Source organism: Manis javanica, chromosome 1, assembly GCF_040802235.1.
Source record: "Manis javanica isolate MJ-LG chromosome 1, MJ_LKY, whole genome shotgun sequence".
Lineage (NCBI taxonomy): Eukaryota > Metazoa > Chordata > Mammalia > Pholidota > Manidae > Manis > Manis javanica.
The window spans coordinates 100,849,941-100,869,876 of record NC_133156.1 but is presented as its reverse complement, the minus strand read 5'-3'; the positions used below and the strand labels follow the sequence as shown (position 1 = coordinate 100,869,876).

The window sequence follows — 19,936 nt, the reverse complement described above, 5'->3', positions numbered from 1 at the left end:
CTGACTTCCCTGTTGCAAATGCAGACCAGGCAGCTCCCTTCCAAATTTGCTGAAGAGGTGGCACTCCCTTCACTGTTTCTGTGACCACTGGCAACTTCCTCAATATCTCTGAGCCTCAGTTATGGCATCTATAAATGGGGATTGACAGTATCATCCTCACAGTTTTCTTGTAACACATTCAATGAGAGAGCACATGTAAAGAACCTAGCACAGAACCTTGGCACAACGGGTACCCGGCAAATGCTGGTTGTGTAAGTGAACAACCATGGCTGATGGCACTCTGCAGACACAGAGGCCCAGACTTGCCCTGGACTGGAACTTCCTGCTGCTTTCTGGAGCCTCGTCTCACATTTACTGCTCCATGGGGCCATCAGGTGGCTTTCTATCCACAACTGCACACAGACCAGGCCCCTCCAAGAATTACATTATCCTTGAGGAAGTAGAGTTGCCCACCACTGAGCCACTGGCCCGAGGAATGCACTCTGACTTGTGGAAGGCCTGGAACTGATAGAACTTGCCATCTTATGTGAGACCCCTCTAAGGTGAGGTATCCAAGCCACAATCCAAGAAGATGGCTCTTGATTGAATTCCACAAGGCTTAAGGTCTGGGGCAATGGAATTTGACTGGTCAGGGATAATGTTCTGTGCCCTGTGACAAATGGGAATACTCAATCTCCCTAATTCCTAGAAACCAGGGACATCAGGTGCCATTGCGCCCTTATGCAATCACACGGTATCCTTCTGGTGAAGACAGAACATTGCTGGGAAAATTAGCTTTCATCACCTCTGCAGCTCAAGGCTTTCAGGGGGCCAAAGGGAGCCATCGACCAAGAGATTATATGGGCATGATCTCAGTTTCCCCTACAGAGTGAAGTCAGCCCTCAAACCGCTGTTGCATTTCTGGCCTTAGATACTGTCTGTGGATAAAATGAGGGACAAGGAATGCTAGAAATAACCCTCTGAGAAAGAAAGGGGAGGAAAGACCATTTTCCTTTTAAGTTCCAGCTTGAGGTTTTGAAATCCGAGGTACAAAACCATGTGAACAGGTGTTCTTTTTAAAAACATGTTAGTTTATTCCAAGTGTTCTGATGATATGAATGAGACAGAATCCCAAACACAGCTTATCTACCACTTTTTTATTCAGTGACTGATCTTTTATCTTTTCTATGATCATTTATTTAGAATTTTCCAGTCCTCCTAGGTTGTGACTTCTTTTTCCTTCCTTAATTATATTTTTGTTCCCTTCCTTTAAAAGTAATGAATCTTACCCTAGCCACACAAATTCAGACATTTTTGTTACCAAGATCAGTATTCGACTTTCTTCTTAATTTACTTGAAGAGATGTTATCTGGAGTACAAAGGCATAGGGATGATCCTAGTGTTCTCTGTAGAGTGGCAAAATCTCCATGGGTGGCTGACTATCTTTGGGGTTTCGGTCCTAGCAGTATAGGGCCCTTCGGATGCTCCAGACGGAAAAAAACATCCAACTGGAAGCTTGAAAACAACTGTAGATAGATGGAAAGATAAGCTAGAATCTGAGGAATCTCAGCTAAGACAAGCCTTGATTCTTGGTCTTCTCTACTCCCAGATCCCTAGTGGAACCACCCTTCGCAAATACAGTGGGGAATTAAACCAGTTGGTGTAAGGGGCTTCTCATTAACTGAGCATTCATAATACTGTAGCCACTTTTGGATCCTAGTATGACCTTGGGGAAATAACCCCAAGACTATCCATTCATGTCACCTGATTTCTTCTAATGTATAAGGTTGAATGTGTAAGTATGGGTCACGGGGCTAAGTGGATTAAAGTACAACCATGCTTGGGCATTCCACATCTTCTTATGTAATTGATGATGTCATGATGAATGTACTCAAGCAGCAAAGCATGCAGGAATGTCACCTTCAGATTAGCTGCTGAGTTTTAAAAACTGCTGAGTTACATTTCCATATGATAGCCCCCCCCAACTGAACCATTAGTATGAATTCCTTTGTTCAGCACTTTTTCCACAATGAAATACCTTGGATCCTCTTCTATGCTGAAGAATTATATCTGAGACAAAATAAGGAGGGGGCAGAAGAGTTGTGGGCCAAGTGATTGAAGGTATATGGCAGTAGCCAATCTGGACTTCCTTTCTAGCCTTAGAATAGCTGACTGGTGGCATCTGGGGATAGAGCCCCACCAGAAATATCTGAAGCCCTTACATGTATATGTTACTGAAATACAAATCAGTACAATCTCTGAGTAGGGTAATAAGGATGTAACAAATGATCTCACTCCTGGAGACTAACTGGGTAACTGATAATGTAGTGTGGCATTTCAAGGGATAGAGTCCTCTTACTGCAAGTTTAATATCAGCTTTTCAGGGAATAGACAACTTCCATCTGAATTATTCTTACAAGCTGAATTTTTATTTTTACTAAATTATCTATATTAAAAAAATCTGTGCCTGGTGTGGAATTTCACTCCATCAAGTGTTACAATGACTTTCATTTTCATTACAAGCAGGAGAATGAATGTAGGACAAGTGTTAGGAAACATGGCAATAAATTAGAATATAATTTACAAAAGCAAAAAAAAAAGTTAACAGTGTACCACATTAATACTGAGTATAAAATAATAAGCAACAACTAATCACAATAATACAAAGGTAATTTCATTCTGTATTATTAAGGATACCTATGCAACATTCACTCAAAAAAATTCCCAATGAAATGGACTGGCTGGTGAGTTCATGTATCTCAAGGGGTTGAATTGGTTGGGTACGTTTGCCTTTCCTTTTTTGGGAGGCCTTTATGCCAGTGGCGGACACTGCTCTAAGCCATGGGGTAACCAGTTTTCTTGGGGTTCCTTAATTAGTCTGTAGAGCTCACTACTTTTCTTTTTTTTGAGAGGGCATCTCTCATTTATTGATCAAATGGTTAACAACAATAAAATTCTGTATAGGGGATTCAATGCACAGTCATTAATCAACCCCAAGCCTGTATCTCAACAGTCTCCAATCCTCTGAAGCATAACAAACAAGTTCTTACATGGTGAACAAGGTCTTACATAGTAAATAAGTTCTTACATGGTGAACAGTGCAAGGGCAGTCATATCACAGAAACTTTCAGTTTTGATCACGCATCATGAACTATAAACAATCAAGTCAGATATGATTATTCATTTGATTTTTTATACTTGATTTATATGTGAATCCCACATTTCTCCCTTATTATTATTATTTTTTAATAAAATGCTGAAGTGGTAGGTAGATGCAAGATAAAGAGAAAACATAATTTAGTGCTCTAAGAGGGCAAATGTAGATGATCAGGTCTGTGCCTATAGACTAAGTATTAATCCAAGCTAGACAAGGGCAACAAAACATCCACAGATGCAGAAGATTTCTCTCAAAACAGGGGGGGGTGAGGTTCTAAGCCTCCCCTCTGTTGGTCCCCAATTTCTCTCCTGATGGCCCCCCTGCGACTGTGCCTGTCTTAGGTTGTTCCTCCCTTGAGGAATCTTACCCGTCTCTGGCTAACCAGTCATCTTCCGGGGCCATACAGGGAAATGTAAAGTTGGTAAGTGAGAGAGAAGCAATATTCTTTGAAAAGGTTAGCTTTTTACTTCTTTGCAGATTTATGCCCTGTGGCTTCTATGCCCAGCATTTGTCTTGAGGTATCTTTACCACTTGGAGGAATTATGAAACTCGGTAATTTTCGATATGAGGCACTAATTCTGCTAAAGGGTTGTAATTAGGGAGGAAGAAGAAAAGCTATAGAAGTTAGAGCTCACTACTTTTGGAGGCTCAGCCTCCACTGATGATTGTTTTGTTATTCTTTAGAAATAAAGTATCATGTAGCCACATGTTGACTACAGAGTAGCAGTGGCTATGTGATGTGCTGTAGAATATGATTTTTTTCCCACTCAGTTTTAAATTCAGGGCCTATTAAAAATGTTTAGTCCTGTTGCAGTCTGTGTTTGATTCCTTCTAGAAAGGTAATCCAGATGTGGCCCCTGGGGACTCTCTGCCTTCTGGTCTCAGTGCTGGTGTGCACTCCAGAGGGACCACTAGTACCAACGGGGGTGCTGCATGAGGCCTGGGGGGGACAGCCTTCACAATGCTAGTTTCCAGGTGAGGTGAAAAACAGATTTTAGTCAGTAATGTGAGAAATCTGTCTGAAATACAAACATGATCTGATATTTATACTGGAGAAGTAGATCCTGATAGCAAACCTGTATTTAGCAAACCTGTATCTAAAATGCTATGGAAACCATCTTTCATTTATTTCACCAGGGCACATCGGCACCAGTTAACTGCTCTTTGCAAGGCACCAAGGGAGTTCAGTGCTGGGGCCATGCTGTTCATGGGCTACCTTCCCCTCCCTGGATGGCTAAGATACCACTTGGGCTGGTCTGAGGGCAGCAGAGATAGGAGACCTGGCAACTCACGGGTATTGTCAACAGCCCTCTCTGGAAAGCTCAGGGATGGGAGCTGTGGTGTTGAGAGAAAAAGCAAGTGAGGAGATACAGATGACCAGGGCAGAGTGCGCAGAAGATCCTGTGCCAGCTGTCCATAGCAAACCTGAAGTCTAGGTTGGTTTTGTAAATCTGTGAGTGCCTTTTCCTTTCTGAAGAATCCTAATCATGCACGTTAGGCCATGGTATATGTGATATACCTGACATGTAGTTTCAGAGCATAGCAATGGATTTAAGTCACATATTCCTCAACTGCAAGTAGTATCCTTACAAAGTACCCATTTGGTTTGAGTCTGCAGTTTGGCATAGCATGGGGCACACATGTGTGGGCACAAAGCACATTCATCAGGTCCCCACTGCAAGATACAAGTGTTCAAGTACAAAATACTAATATAAACAAGTACCCTCTCTTTTTTTTTCTTTCTACTAATCTCACTGTTGAATCTTTTGATAAGCATGATGTAAAACATGGGGATAGGGAAAATGAACTAGTCAATTCAGTTTAGGTGAATTTGATTCTAGATTTTGACTTGCCCAAGAAACTGGGTTTCACATTTAATTGCCATTCAGAGTATCCATAAAAAATACAAAATACTTGGTTGAGTGACTATTAAAAGTATGCTTTATGATCTCTAGTCTTCACGAGCTTTTCTTCTTTGGTTTTTCCCTTGCCTACTTTAAAACTCACAGAAGTAGCACATTTCTGTACAAGCACACACATCTACCCACACACTCAACAGCGCCTGCACACATACACACACTTGCTCTCATATAAATAAATGCCCTTCTGCCGTATCAAAGAAGGGCCATCTGGAACCCATCGTAACTGTCAGCAAAAGGGTCTGCCTGGTTGATACTGAGCCAGTCTATCTTTGCATGGTATCATCTCAGTAAGCTCAACAAGCGTGCACCAAACCAATGGGGCAGAAGCTGTTCTGTGGCTGGTGAGGATGTAAACACAAGTGAGTTGTGGTGACTCAAATAAGAATTGAGGCATCCTATATGATGGCAGCAAAGGGCCTGATACTTCAGGCTCTACCATACCCCAGGTCTGGCTGCTGCATGAAATTGAAGTGTTTTCTCTTAAAGTTTTAATGGAAATCTCAGCTTCACTTGCACAAGGGCAGGCTGGCCATAGTCTTTTAGCACTGAATTTATAGACTTGCACAGCTGCAGTAACTGAGGCACTGCTTGGAACTAAGCCCTTCGTTGTTGTTCAGTTTAATATAGTTTATATGTGGCCCACAGCAGTGTTCAGAACAGGGGGATTATTCCTAAGGAAATTAACTGGAATGAAGAAAAATGATACAAACTCTCATTACTTTTGATTTATAATTGCTCCTTAAATTACAGGTCAAAGCCCATTTTAGAATTTAAATTGTGGTGCTGTTGCAGTGAGATAAAGTATAGTAAATGTTTGTAAGCTATGACTTAAGATTTCTGAATCTTCTTTACTTCCATGGTTGACCAAGTCATAACATCTACATTTTAAACAGTTTTAAATACAAATGGATTCAGTGTCATTGCTAAGTCCATAATAATTATCTTAATGGTCCAAAGAGGTAAATAGGCTATTGGATTTACTCAAAAGAACACAAACGCTCCACAGTAAGCAAGTCTCCCTGTCTTGTCTGGATCTCTCCAATCTGGCATTCCCTCCTAACACCGTGTCCAGCACTTTGGATCAATAAATCGCACTTCACAGAAGTTAAAATAATATTGAAATCCTGTCAGCTGGGGCTGACCAGTGGTTACGTTTTCCACAGGGTAATGCATCTGCAAGGACATCAATCCTCTTCCTCACGGCGGCTCCCTTTGATGGACGCATTTCCACGACAAAGCGACGAGGCTCGCTCTCTGATTGGCTGTGGCTCAGTGTCCTTGGCAGGTGTAACAGCATATCTGCCTGAAGTATGCTCGACTGCAGAAATCGAACTTCAGCACAAGTGGGCAATAAGCCACTTTGCTCACATCTTTGCACTCTAACGAATGGGGACAGAAAATGGAAAGCAATTAGAGATACGTAAACAAGAACACAAGCAGGCCGATGAGCCTGCATGTTCGCGAGGACCCTCCCACCCCACCCCTTGCACGCATCCACCTTGGCTTTAATATCCATGTGGTTTTTGTTTTTGTTTTTGAGCACTCCCTGTCTGGTACAGCCTACAAGAAATATTCTTTTGATATATTTTCACACAAATTAACAAAAAAATGATTGCAAGGCTTTTCTCCCAGACTTTTATAAGTATGGTGCATGCCCACTGTGTCTTGAAAGAATTACCATTTGTTGGGATAAGTGATCACTTTAGACAGCTTGGAAACATGAGTCATTTTTCTTACAGAGCTTTTATTGCTTCTTTCTCAAGGGTTATTTTATTCAGCAGTGCAAGGTTATCCAGAATCAAACATGAGTTGCATTGTTTGATACCAAAGTACACATGTCTCAGGAGAATCTCTGCATCTGTGAGGTGTGGGGATGGGTCTGGGTGAATGAAAAGGATTGCTGACAGTGGCCTAGATTCAGCAAATACACTAGACAAAGAGGAAAACTTTGAGGGGTTGGCCTCAAATGGCAGCAGTCTGTGGGTTATGGAAACATGTAGAAATGTCTTTTTTTAATTTGGAAGTGAGACATGGCCTTCTTTTTTCCTATGTGTATTTTCTCCTCAGTGCTAGGATTGCCACAGTTGAGGTCTGCAGTTCTTACAGCCAGAAGGCAAATAAATGACTCTTTCTGCACCTCCTCTTGAAGCTGGTTGCAGAAGGTAGGACCAAGAAAGGGACATGGGCCTTAGATTCTCAATGACTGCTTCCACCCTCAGTAGTTCACTCCTGTGAATAAAGACACTCTTCTCCAGTCCTCTGGTCACTTTTATCTAGGGATTTTAAAATACTTTGTAAACCTAGTAATTAAATTTCCATATGCCTCCCAGAATCAAAGTTCCATCCTCATTTTTCCAGGTGGTCGTGTTGAAGCATCCTGGCAAACTGTTTACGGCGATTCCATCAAGCAGACACTGGGTAGAGTCCTGTGTGACACAGCAGCTGTTGTTTTCTCCTGGCCTCAGAAATCCACTAAACTCCCAGGAGGTCATATACATGGTACATGAGCCACATGATGAACTTGAAACATTACATGCAAAGAAATGGCAAAGTTTCCGGTTCTTATTATTGAAAGGTAAGGTAACAGCTTTATTGACCTTGCTTTCAAAGTCTTTCAACAAAAGACTGAAAACATTAAACAGGAACCCTTAATCCTCTGAAAACATAAGCCCAGCCACCATCAAATTCCTTTACAGGATCTGACTTACAAAGAGAATAATAGTTAGAAATTTGCAGTAGAAACTTTCTGCACTAGGGTTCTCAATAAATTTAAGTTTTACTGAAAGAAGGTAGGAGAGACAAGAAAAATGTCTTTAAATTTTGCACACACACAAAAAAGAAATGAGATAATATTTAGTGAATCAAGTTTGAATTTGAGGTGAAGAGATCTGCACATGTTTAATTTGGAGGGCACTTGTATTTTAATTTTTTTTCTTTTCCTCTGTTATGACCAATAACAAGTAACCAGAAAGTTTAGACAAAGAATATTTTTGTGGAGAAAAAAAAAACAGCTGTGTCAGTGTTACTGAGAGGGACATATTGTCAAGGTAGTACAATTACTAAAGTGATGAGAAAAGCTGACACAACATCACTCATCTTTAATTCCAGCTCACCATCCTAATGGGGCAGCCAGCCAGCAGAGACTATCACCCCCATACTCTGCAACAGGGCTTTGCAGGACTGCTTCAAGTACAAAATAAACTTTAGCTTTGGCCTTCTTTGCCAAAATATAAAAATGATTTAGTTGATAAACAGATAGAGGAGGACTGGTTGTTTAATAGTACAAGGAAATAAAATTAGAAGCCAGATTGCCCGGGTTTAATCGTAGCTTCATTTGCTAGCTTTGTGACTCTGAACAAATTGCTTAACCTTTGTGGGCCTAAATTTCCTCATCTGTAAGTAGGGCTGAACACTGTTCCCACTCCCACATGTAAAATGTATATCCTACGATGTCACCTAGAGCAGTGCATAGAAGGTTTATTAGCACTTGGTAAGTGTGATACTGACTTACTATTATCATCACCATTAGTTAGCATTCTCTCTTCCCACCTGACAACAGTCAGCTGCACTCTGAATTTCTCTATGCGGATGCACTATTTAGATGACCACTGGGAAAATGCTGTCCTATAGACACAAGTCAGTATTTCCCAAGATACAACTTTGTTGGGAGATTCATTACTCCACTTTTGGAAGAGTTGCTGGACCAGGAAAATTCTGAGATGAGCAAGATACAAGTATATTCAGAGATTCTTCTTTTAGATACAGACTCTGGAATCCGGTTAAATGACAGATAATAAATAATGAATAAAAGAATATATTCATAAATTGTTCCTCCCTCCAATTAACCACCCATTCAGACTCTTACAAATATAAATACTCAGGATTCAGCTCCTTCGTGGATGATGGAAATGAGAAGACTCTTCTCGCCATGCAGAGACCTGAGCACAGCCCGCAGGGCAGTGCCTAGCCTGGGGCTAGGCAGGGGGCCAGTGGCTAGAGTGTCCCTCTCTGGACTTTCTAGTACCTCTCTTAAGTTAGTTACCAACTATCTTGATTCCAACTAACTTGACTGAAAGCATGAAGTCGTTTGGGTCCTGGGAGCAGGGTCAGTCTTAGGGAGGCAGGGACTGCATCTGAGTGTCCCAGGACCTGCCCACACTGGCAGCAAGCAAGTGAGGAGGCAGATCTGGAGTCAGTGGGCCTGGGAATGAATTCTGGCACTGCCTCCTCCCAGCGTGCCAAGTTATGTTGCCTCTCTGAACCTCAGTCTCTTTAGCTGTGCAGTGCAGACCATGATAGGACTCGCTCACAGCATGTGATGAGGCTCAAGAGAGGCAATGGTTATGAAGGACATCTGCAGCCCCCAGCACAGAGCAGGCAGTCAGTTAGCTCTCATTCTATTACCTCCAACACATCTGCCTCTGAAGACAACCATCACATATAAGTGTTCTGGGATCCCTGTCACAATGTACATAGGCTCTCAGAAAGGGTTACATATTGGCGCACATAAGCAAATTAACAAAAGATATTAAACAGAGAGCAGATAAATAATGATAGGATGGGGTGGGGAGGGACTGGGGGAAGATCCAGGGCTGGGGACTATGGAGACTTGGACAGTGGGCCTTGATGGGGTGTTAAAACGGAGCCCCCTGGGCTGTGTAAGGATGTTCAGCCTAGAGGGAGTGTAGGGGGCTCCGAAAGGAGGGGCCCTACGGAAGATCCAGGTTCTACTTCATGGTTTTGCTTTCCAGGGCCTGCCCGCACTGGAAGGATTAGTCTTCAGTTTATGAAATCTATTCACCAAAGGTCAACCTGACTGGCCATTCATTCTCTTAGTGTTTTAACTCCACAGGAGCTTAATCTAGTAATGATAACATTAAAAACAATTGCCAAGTGCCTCCTGTGTGCAAGCTATTGCCTTCAGCGGTTTTGCACATTTATATATTTAATCCTTTAAAGTATATAAAACATCAGCTTTACACAGAAGGCAAAACTAAGGCTCAGAAAAGTTCCAAAACTTATGCTGGGTCACACTCCTAGTTGGTCTGAGAACGTGACCTGACTCTGAAACCATTCTATTTTGGCAGCATTCTTGGCATCTAAATGCAACAGGTTTCTGCCTGTCAGTGCTTCTGGATTCTTAAGAGATTAATGCCCCTGATGATGTCAACCTTTGGGGGCATCATTATCAGGAGGTTTGCTCTGCTACCTTAGAGAAGAGGCAATTTTATTTTAAAAGAAGGCTGTAGGTCATGAGCATTTAGAATAGCCTGAATACTATTCTTCAGGTATACCTTCCTTCTTAAAATTTATAAAATTACATGACTGAAAGGTTATTTTAGATATACCAAGAAGTTTTCCAGCCCCATTATCACAGAAAGCTGAAGATAGTCTTAAAAATACTAGTACCAGTTTTAAATTACATTGATCCATTCAGCCCCTCTGCCACTTTTTTAGCTTAGCTAGAAAGAACTGACTTGTTGAACCCTTGGATTAGCTCACTGTCATTTTGCTGATGTACCTGAGAGGCTATGATTACAAAACTTATCACTCACTAGTCTGCCTCAGCCTCAAAGCCCAATGAAAATATGAAATAGTCTTTTCACTCCCACTCTTGAGCCAATACACAGTACAGCGTTCATTTGTGATAAAACCATTCTGGAAATGTACATAAATTAAATCACATTTTCCCGTTGAAATCAAACAATAATAGAAATGTTCTGATTTAATTTCTGAATGATTCAGTTGGTATTGATTTCTAGCTAATATTTAAGATACCTAAAAATTAAAGAGTTCTCTATACCTAATACATAATCTGCAAATAAACAATTATACTAGGTTTATTAAAAGGAATCCTTCAGGCAGAATCTTTTTGCAATATAATCATCAGGTAATTGACCTATTTTAAAGGATTGGTCTTTGCCATCATATGTTCTTCATGCAGATACACTTGTATCTATTACTTTTTCAGAGAGGAATCCGAATCAGCAGTCAAGAACTTTAAGATGAAGGGGCTGATTTTCTCTTCTGCCATCATATCCCAGCTAAGCACTCTCCTGAGAGGAGAATGACAAGACATTCTTTCTATTTTTTGTGTGTGAAGCTACTGGAAGAGAGGCCCTAACTGTGTGGTTTCTAGGAAATATTTTGTAGACCAACAAGAGTCTCCTGTTTTTACAGCCTCCACACCCCCCAAAGTAAAACATCACTTTATTCAAGGTCAGAGATTTCTGATGGGAATGAAAATTTATGGAGTATCCCTAAATTCTTCTCAGGGAGACTTGGGAATATATCAAGGGCTGAAAGCCAGTCCTTGGGCCCTGTGATGTGAACTATACCCATTATTAGACTTATAAGTAACTTGCTAGCTATGCTAGACTGTGTTTCACTGGTAATGTGGGTTTGGGTAGAGTTGAATGATAAAATTAGACAACCTGTTCCACAGGCAACACATGAATCTACTTATCACTGATGTGCCCATGAGTGTTTCCCCAGCTGCTTTACATTAATCTTTCAAAACCCAGACCTACAAGACACAATTTGAAAATGCTCACACTGAACAGAGGCTTATGAATTTAGGATGCAATTGGATTCAGATTTATTGTGAATTTGAAGGCCTGACATGGACCAAGGAGTATAAGAGCAACTCATGAAATGCAGTGTTTTGGTATTTACTTCATAAAACATTGCAAAGGGTGACTAAATTATATCATTAGAATGAACAGAGATGCACAGGGACACATCCTTCTGTGGCCAGGTTGGACCATTTGGCATCTTTATCAGGAGAATGCCCATGAGCTCTTGAAGAGATTCAGAGAAGGAACACAGTAAGTAGAGAGCTATGACTTAAGCACCCAGGGTCTCTTAGATTACACAAGTATAAGCAGCTGTGCCTCTGTCGGACTGCCCGGGATGAAGCAGAGCCTGGTGAGAAGATGTGCATGGGTAAGTGTGGTGCAGGGGCTGGGGCACCGGGGGTGAGGGCTTGACATACTTTCCCCTCAAAATTGTACTTGAGCCCTTGAATATTTTACATTTGGAGACTGGATAAAGATGAAATAACAAATTTTGCTCAGGGGCTTGACATTATTCATTGCCATGGAACAGTCCACCAACTCTTTGTCCTATCCACACAGGGTGATATCAACTGTGGAACTTGATTCTGATTTCATCTTACCATGGACTAAGCCATTGCTCTCTCTTTGCTTTCTCAGTTTCTTACTGGTCTTATTTCCCGGGAAGCTACTTAGGCACGTTCAACCTCAAGGTGTTATGATCCTAACACACATCCAGGGTTCCCTTCAAACTAGACAGCCAGGAATGTGAACCTGAATGCTAAGGTGGATTACAAGCTCTTTAAAATGGCAAAGAGAAAACAAACTGGTCTTCCTCACCCTCTTGAAATCAAGTCTTCAAATAACCTTCGCCATTCCTGGTTTTTATACATCCGATGCCACTCTGAAACCCAAATTCAGTAGGTGTTTTGCTCTTACGAGATTTCTGGAGCTGCCCGGGATTTCTCAGAGTTGTGTACTTGAGGAAGACTGAGACCCATCAAAGCCTCCATTGGACGGGCTGGGCTGGTCAACCCACACACACACAACCCACCTTCCCTGGGTAAGTTACCAGCTTATGGCACACCATGAATCATTATCTGTGAGCAATAAATATGAGGTGACAGAGTGCCTTGTGCTATGGAGATGCTGAAAAGATTCACAATATAAGCTACAAGGGAACTTGAAACTGCATAAGGATGAATAATATGGCATTTGGGGTAGAATTTCAGGTGAGGGGCCTGGTCCCAGCTGCCAGATACACTCTAAAGTATTACCCCGAGCAGTATTTTGAATGCATGATACCCGGTGTGTCTATAATTCACTCTCTGCAGCAAAGTAGTGTTACTCTGCTCAGTGGCATTCTGTCAAGACCAAACCTATAATGCTTTTAACCCTTCGCTGAAGGCTTTTGGGAATAAAAACTAAAGCAGATGTATGGCAAACTGTACCTCCCTTCTCCCTGCTTCTATTTCCTGCTCCTTATTTGCTATTCATTTTTTGATGCTCCACTTCTTTCTTTCTCTTACTATCTTTTGTTGCCTTAACCTCCCTCCATTCTTCAATCTCTCTCCATTGTTTTATTTTTATTTTTTAAGATCTTATTCAAATTTCATTATTTATTACGGCTTTTGGAGACTAATGTGCTTAATTTCCCTACAGATGCCTAAATTCCTTACCATGATTGATGGTATCCAGTTACCTAAATCTGAAACTTGGGAGTCATACTGAACACCTTCATGTCTCATCCTCACACCTCATTGTTCATCGGGTTTTTTTTATTCTCCTTTTTTCCAATTCACTACCAGCCTTGGTTCCTACTGTTAGCTCAGTCTTCATCTCTAGTCTGGACTCTTAGAACAACTTTCTAACTCTTCTCCCATGAGGCAGCCCTCCCCCTGCTTCTTTATTTTGGCCCTTCCAAGCATGCCACTCCCCTATTTTCTTCATTTGTTCCCTACAACTTGTAGATAGAACCCTAATTTCCTTCCACTGCATACAAGGCTATCCCAAACCAAGTCCCTGTCTCTCTCGCTTTGTAGCCTCATCTCCACTGCCTGCTCCCCTCCTAGCCCACTACAGCCAGGCTGTGCAACCTCTCCACTCCCAGGACAGCAAGCACTCAGCCTCTGCCAGGAATGCCCAGCATATCAGTGTCTTTGTGGCAAACTGTTTCATACCTCCCAGTGCCTTGCTCCAGCCTGCCTTCTCCACAGTGCTTCTGCTGATAACCCCCTCTGGGTACTCATGGTGGCTGCTGTCGGCCTTTATAGTACTGCCCATACTGTGAAAATTGTTTGCATGTTGCAGCCCTACTGAAACTGTGCTCCCTTTGAGGACACGGACCTTGTCATATGTCTTTCATAGTCTCAGTGCCTCATATTTCTTTCAGTGTCTTTCAGTCTCAGTGTCATATTTCTTTCATAGTCTCATACCCACAAAGTAAGTATGCTTGCTAAGTGAATGAATGATGAACCAGAAAACATTATTAAAAAAATATCTCCTTGAGGGATGAACAGATAGCCATATATGTGATAAACCAAGTTTGGGGAAATGTTAATGCAGGAATCTAGATGGCAGGTGTTCATTGCAACATGCTTTCAATTTTGCTGTATGTTTGAAATGTTTTGGTTTTTTTCATAATAAAATGTTAAGGAGTGGAACCATTTCCTAAACTGGTAGTTAAAACAGTTCTCAAGATCTGTGGCCCATTTCACTCACTGAGACTCCACTGAAAGAATGTATTTTAAATCCCAAGAGATCTCTCTTAGTTCCATTCTGTCTGGGATAGAGCTGAATTAGATTCTCAGTAGCCTCCCACTAAGAAATCAAGAGAACTTGATTCTGCTAGGGGAAAGGGGTCCTTTTCCAGCTTCCTGTGTTAACCAGGACCTGTTCTTTCTCTGACTACTGGACTTTCCTTTCAACTTTCCCTTGGAAGAGGCATTTCTTCTCTTCCTGATCTGATTCCCAAGAGCCAAATCAGGTTACTCTCACATTACTTTCATGCAAGAGACTCTTTTCTCTTGAAATCTGTTATCTGCCCACTTCATCTCTATGGATGAAAACTTATGATTCAACTCAACTGTTTCATCCACTTTTCCCAGAGTGCCCACTGGGTTTTTCCAGTTACACAGTGAGGCTTGCTCACAGACCACTCAGTCTGTACACTAGCCTCGATCCAAAAGGTTGAAGTCATTGGTCCTTCATTTGAACTCTCTTACCACTTGTGTAAACTGCTCCATATAACCTGTTCTACCTTTTTTTTTTTTTTTAAGTTTCTTCCCTGTTAGACTGTGGACTTAGATATGTATTTGAATTTTCCATAATGAATGGCAGAAACTGGCCATAGCAGGCATTCAATAATTAGCTGATGATGAAATAAACAGATAGTTTCTGGTATTTAAATGTATTCAATACATGCTATTGAGAAGCCAGAGTTAACACAAAATAAGTATGACAGACAAACTGTTTGCATTTTAAATCTAAATTTATAAAAGAGGGTGATTTTTTTTTCAAATGAGTCAATAGCTTTAGGGAATAACATTTCTAAGATTAGTCATATTTTGCCAGATTAATAATTTCCTAAAAGTTTCCTCCTTTCCTGAGAAGGCTAAAAATACTCTCCTAACTGCTAACTTCAGATTAATATTAATAAAAGGTGATCTGGCCAGGCAGATTAAATGACCATGAGGTGTTTCTCCAAATAACTCAAGAAATCTCATATTAATATCTATCCATTTAAAAGAATTTCTTTAAGGCAGAAATAAATACAGTTGCAAATGATATTCTGTCCACTCTGAAAACAGCATTGTATGTTTGGCTCCAAAGCTTATGAATACTAATTAACCACTCTGGAAAAGCTTTTGGAGAAACTACTAAAGTGGCCTAAAGTGCAGCTATAAACATGACTTCAACATATATACTGTCGTGGGCATAGTAAAAAGCCAGTTCTTTCAGCAATGGTAAAGCTTTAAGTTGTTAAATCAGGCTGATGATCATGCCAGAGGTGGCTCTACTTCATAACCGGAAGCTGTGTTTTCAAGTTAAAATACCCTATTTTAAAGAATAAATTAAGAATAGCATGAAAATATAATTCAAACTGGCGCTCCCTTTGGCTCTGCCAAATCTGGGTTTAAATCCTGACTCAACTACTTCTTAGCCTTACAATCGGGGCAAATCATTATCCCTTTTTGTGCATCAGTAATACCAGCTCTCAGAAAGTTGTTGTCATGGTTATAACACACACACACACACACACACACACAGATATTTGTATATGAGATATATAAAATGGATTATAAATATGAAGGCCTAACATAATGCCCAACATAGAGCAGTTTAATATGATAGTTATATCCTCTTGTCCACCTCAACCTTTTATCTCCCAACTCTGAAAGAAAAACAGACTCTTAAACCCATGTGCTTGCCTGTTAATAATATACAATGGAAAAAAGTTATTTGCTGCAATTTTATAGAAGAGAGATATTTTTATTTACATCATTTAAAAGAGTTTTGCTAAGGATTTATATTTTGCATGAATTTTGAGCGCTTATCAAGAGAAGAAAAGCTAGATTTCCAGAATGTTCCTTACTAAAGGGACAAAAAAGAACTCACAGATTTTTCAAATTAAAGTTGTGATTTTGAATAAATGTAGGATAAGACTTACACTTCTTTGAAATAAATATATTGTGTTGAGGTTCAGATATAAAAACCAGACACTTTACAAAGACACAAATATGTGCATCCTGTCATATAAGATGATTGTTCTTTCTAAATAAAATTCCTCTGGAAACATTTAAAAATAGTTAATGTAATTTTTAAAAAGTTCTTCAAACTGGATAAATCTAGTCAAAAGGAGTAGCTCTCTTTTTAATAGGTTCATGAGCATATAATTTTCATTTGAAAACATTAACAGATTATATTTAGGATAGTTTTTTAATTTTAGTTTTTAATTGTTAGGCAGAGCCATATAGCTGGATTTCTTACATACTTTAAGTTCATGGCTTCAGATGTTCATGTGCAGCACCCCTCTATTTTCATACAAGGAGACAGCCTGAAAAGTCCTGACTCTGCCCTGTCTGTCTCCATTCTCCCCATGCTTTCTGTGAAGTACTCTTTACATAGTAGCATTCAGGAAATTTCAAATGAATGCCTAACTGAATAAACAAAGTACATTATTTAAATAAGATATAAGACTATTTAGGATTTGGGCTGGCATCTGCTGTTAATAAACAGATTTCCTCATACATAAGAAAGAGAAATTTCAGAGCCTGAAGACTTTTATTCTCCTTTATAAACAGCTATGTAATTATCTTTCTCTACTTTCTACAATAAGAAAATTAGCATTTGAAACACAAGTAGTTTCAAACATATACTTTCATTATCTGTATAACAAACATGAATTTTAATCTTTACCATGGCAGAAATTCATTATTATATCCAAAAAGAAAGAGAAGTTTTCATTTTAAAGTATGGCTCATTAGAAATCATCTTTATATTTCTAGAACAAATCAAACACAGAATGCTCGGTTAGATGTGACCTTAGAGATTATCCACTCAATCTCTCATTGGATAGATAAGTAAAGTTTGCTCCAAAAAGGTTAAATGACTTAACAACATCATACAGTTAGTGGAAGAGCCCAGGGAAAATGAAGGTTTCCTGATCACATATCCAGTACAGATGCAGCTTTCACAAATGCTCTATGTAAACTATACTACAATGGTGGTTTTATGGGGCTCTTCAAATGTGGGAACCAGTATAGGTGGGTCACTAGAGACCACTGGCCCCTCCCCATGGGAAACTCACCTTCAGTATTGGAAATGGGGGTACTGTCACATTTGCTTTCACAATGCTGCATTGATGGAGGCCGAACAGTTTCTGGACAGTCACTAGCTGCCTGTCCAGTGTAGGAGATACACTGCACAGTCCGCATTTGCCGTCCAAAGCCACATTGAGCAGAACACTAAAAACAAAGACACAGAAAGAAACAACTGATCTCAAATTTCAGGAAGTGAAAGAAGTACTGTGTCGTTTCAAATACCATATATATTAGCTTGTAAAGCTCACATGTAGTTCATCTTGGAAAGGTGAATGATTGGGTCAGTCTACTATAGAATTGGTTTGGAAATTCAAGGATCATGTTTTTACCCTGGAAAATGGAAGCAATATAGCTCCCAGAAGATAAGGGGAGATATCTTGGGCTATTATTCCCATAGGTCCAGGTAGGGCTGCTAAGTTCTACCAGGAGTATAATGAGAAAGTCCTCTCGATGAAATCAAATGATCAGAGATTCTAAGGTTGGGATGTCACTCTTGTTCCCTATTTTATAGGCTTGTGGGCAAACAACATGATGGTCTATTGGAGTACTCTGAATATGATCAAAATATATTGGTTCAGTATAACAGCAGTGACTGCTGTGGGGTCTGGTGATGCGACCGACAGCTTAGGGAAGTACCTCAAGGTTTCTAAGGTACTGTCAGCCACACAAACCTCAGAAGAATCTGATGTTAGCTAGTTAGCACGTCTCACTTCCCGTTTTCATCTCAGGGATTCTGTTACTTCAGAATGGAAGTCACTTCACTCTCTGAGTGGCTTAGTGTCAGCTGTCCAGGCTGTTGATGAAGCCGGGCCTATTCTTTGGGTCTGCCACCCAGGATACCAGAATGCGCGTGCAATTTGGGATCAAAGGGATGAGAAGCTAACTGGTGTCAAGGCAGGCAATGGGGATGTTTACAAGGCTGCCAAACCGAGGTCTTGCTGGATTTGTTTGCAAAGACTCTCAGAGCACTCACAGGACTTGCAGAGTATTCATGGACACTTCTTTTTAAGTTTCTAAATACAGATGACAATAAATGGGCCATAAAAATGTATTAAAGTATCTTTGAAAATGTATTTCCACTGGCAAATTTCAGTTTTAGAAAACTGAATTGAAAATATAGATGAGAAGAAAGGTACTTGGCAATGTTTAGAAGAATAATCTCAAATTGATAACTATAAATTCGGTGAAATCACTAACATGCAAAAACTTTCAACTGACCTTTATTTAACAGTGCAACAAATAGTATATAAGGAAAGAAATGCTTACCTGGTTTAAATAAAAATTATGAGGGTATGTCTGTACTAATTCTTTAATAGCATAATATCAATTGTATATTATGAAACTGTCACACTTGTACAGTGAAGCATTTAAATGCACACAGTGCTTAACCTTTGGTGTATTCCACTTGAATACTTTGAAAATTAAACTAAATACCATTATACAAATGCAAACTATTGTTATATAAACACAAATGATCGTACTTTTGTCACCCCACAGGGCTGGGCAGAGAGCAAGTATATTTATTTACCTTAATGGAAACTGAAAAGCTTTGCCCTCTCTCAAAGCTAATAAAAGAGCTCTGTAGATACTCCAGTACTCTAGCAATAATGACTTTTGGCCTGAATTTGGTACTACTTCTATGAAATGCCAGTTTTAATAAGTCATGGCAGGCTCAGAACACAAACAAAATCATGCTGGTGTACTTATATGCCATTACAATTTATCTGGGTTTCAGATATTAGAAAATGACTAGCTACAAAGTTAATTATAAAGTCTCAGGAAAAGAACACTGATTGCCTAGAAATTTACTTGCTGGAACACTGTTTTTTAATGTAACCTAATAGATTTCCTTTTTGAAATTCAAAAGACTAATACTTAATTTTCCTTCTACCCAAATATACCAATTTGTTTTTAAGGATTTAAAGTGGCCTTCAGCAAGGTAACCCAATTTAAAGATAAGTGAGAAAGAAGGAAGAAGAAACAGGATTGGAAAATAAAATAGAAATGAATCTAATATAAAAATACTTGCCAGTGGCCCTATATACTTGCTTCCCAATTCATACTGTCCATCAGATAAATCCATTGAAGAATAAGAATTAATAATATTTCAAAGATTGTGAATCATATTATCAAACTAATTAAAATATCCCATCTTTTCTGTGAGGTTAAGAAGAGTTATTTTGCAAGTGGGAAAATGAAGACATTATTGGTGTTAACTGATTCGTTCTTGAGGTAGTTGAGAGAGTTGAGGATAGAAACCAATGTTTAGGTAGTTTGTTTAAATGTCTGACCGTCTAGACTATTATTTCTCTGTTAATTTTAAGTTAAAATGTTAGGACCAAAGAGTAGGTCAAAGTGGGAAGTGTGTAGGTGTGGGAGAAACATGGTGATGTGTCCATGAGTGGCTCTGCTGTCTGAGCATTGTTTCACACTCCCACCTCATACCTAGATTTCTCTGTGTCGTCACTCATCTCCTAAGCCCTTACAGGGATGCAGTCAGGA

General features: G+C 39.9%; 1 protein-coding gene across 1 annotated transcript in view; it reads right to left on the bottom strand.

The window, feature by feature from the left end:
- Positions 1 to 2,902: 2,902 nt before the first annotated feature.
- Positions 2,903 to 19,936, bottom strand: part of ADAMTS6 (ADAM metallopeptidase with thrombospondin type 1 motif 6) — a 324,257-nt gene continuing 307,223 nt past the window's right edge. The window contains exons 24-25 of the mRNA XM_073235705.1: positions 17,422 to 17,578; positions 2,903 to 6,437 (exon numbers count right to left, since the gene is read on the bottom strand). Coding sequence (XP_073091806.1) covers positions 6,328 to 6,437; positions 17,422 to 17,578 — 267 coding nt within the window. The 3' untranslated portion in view covers positions 2,903 to 6,327. The remainder of the gene's footprint in view (positions 6,438 to 17,421; positions 17,579 to 19,936) is intronic.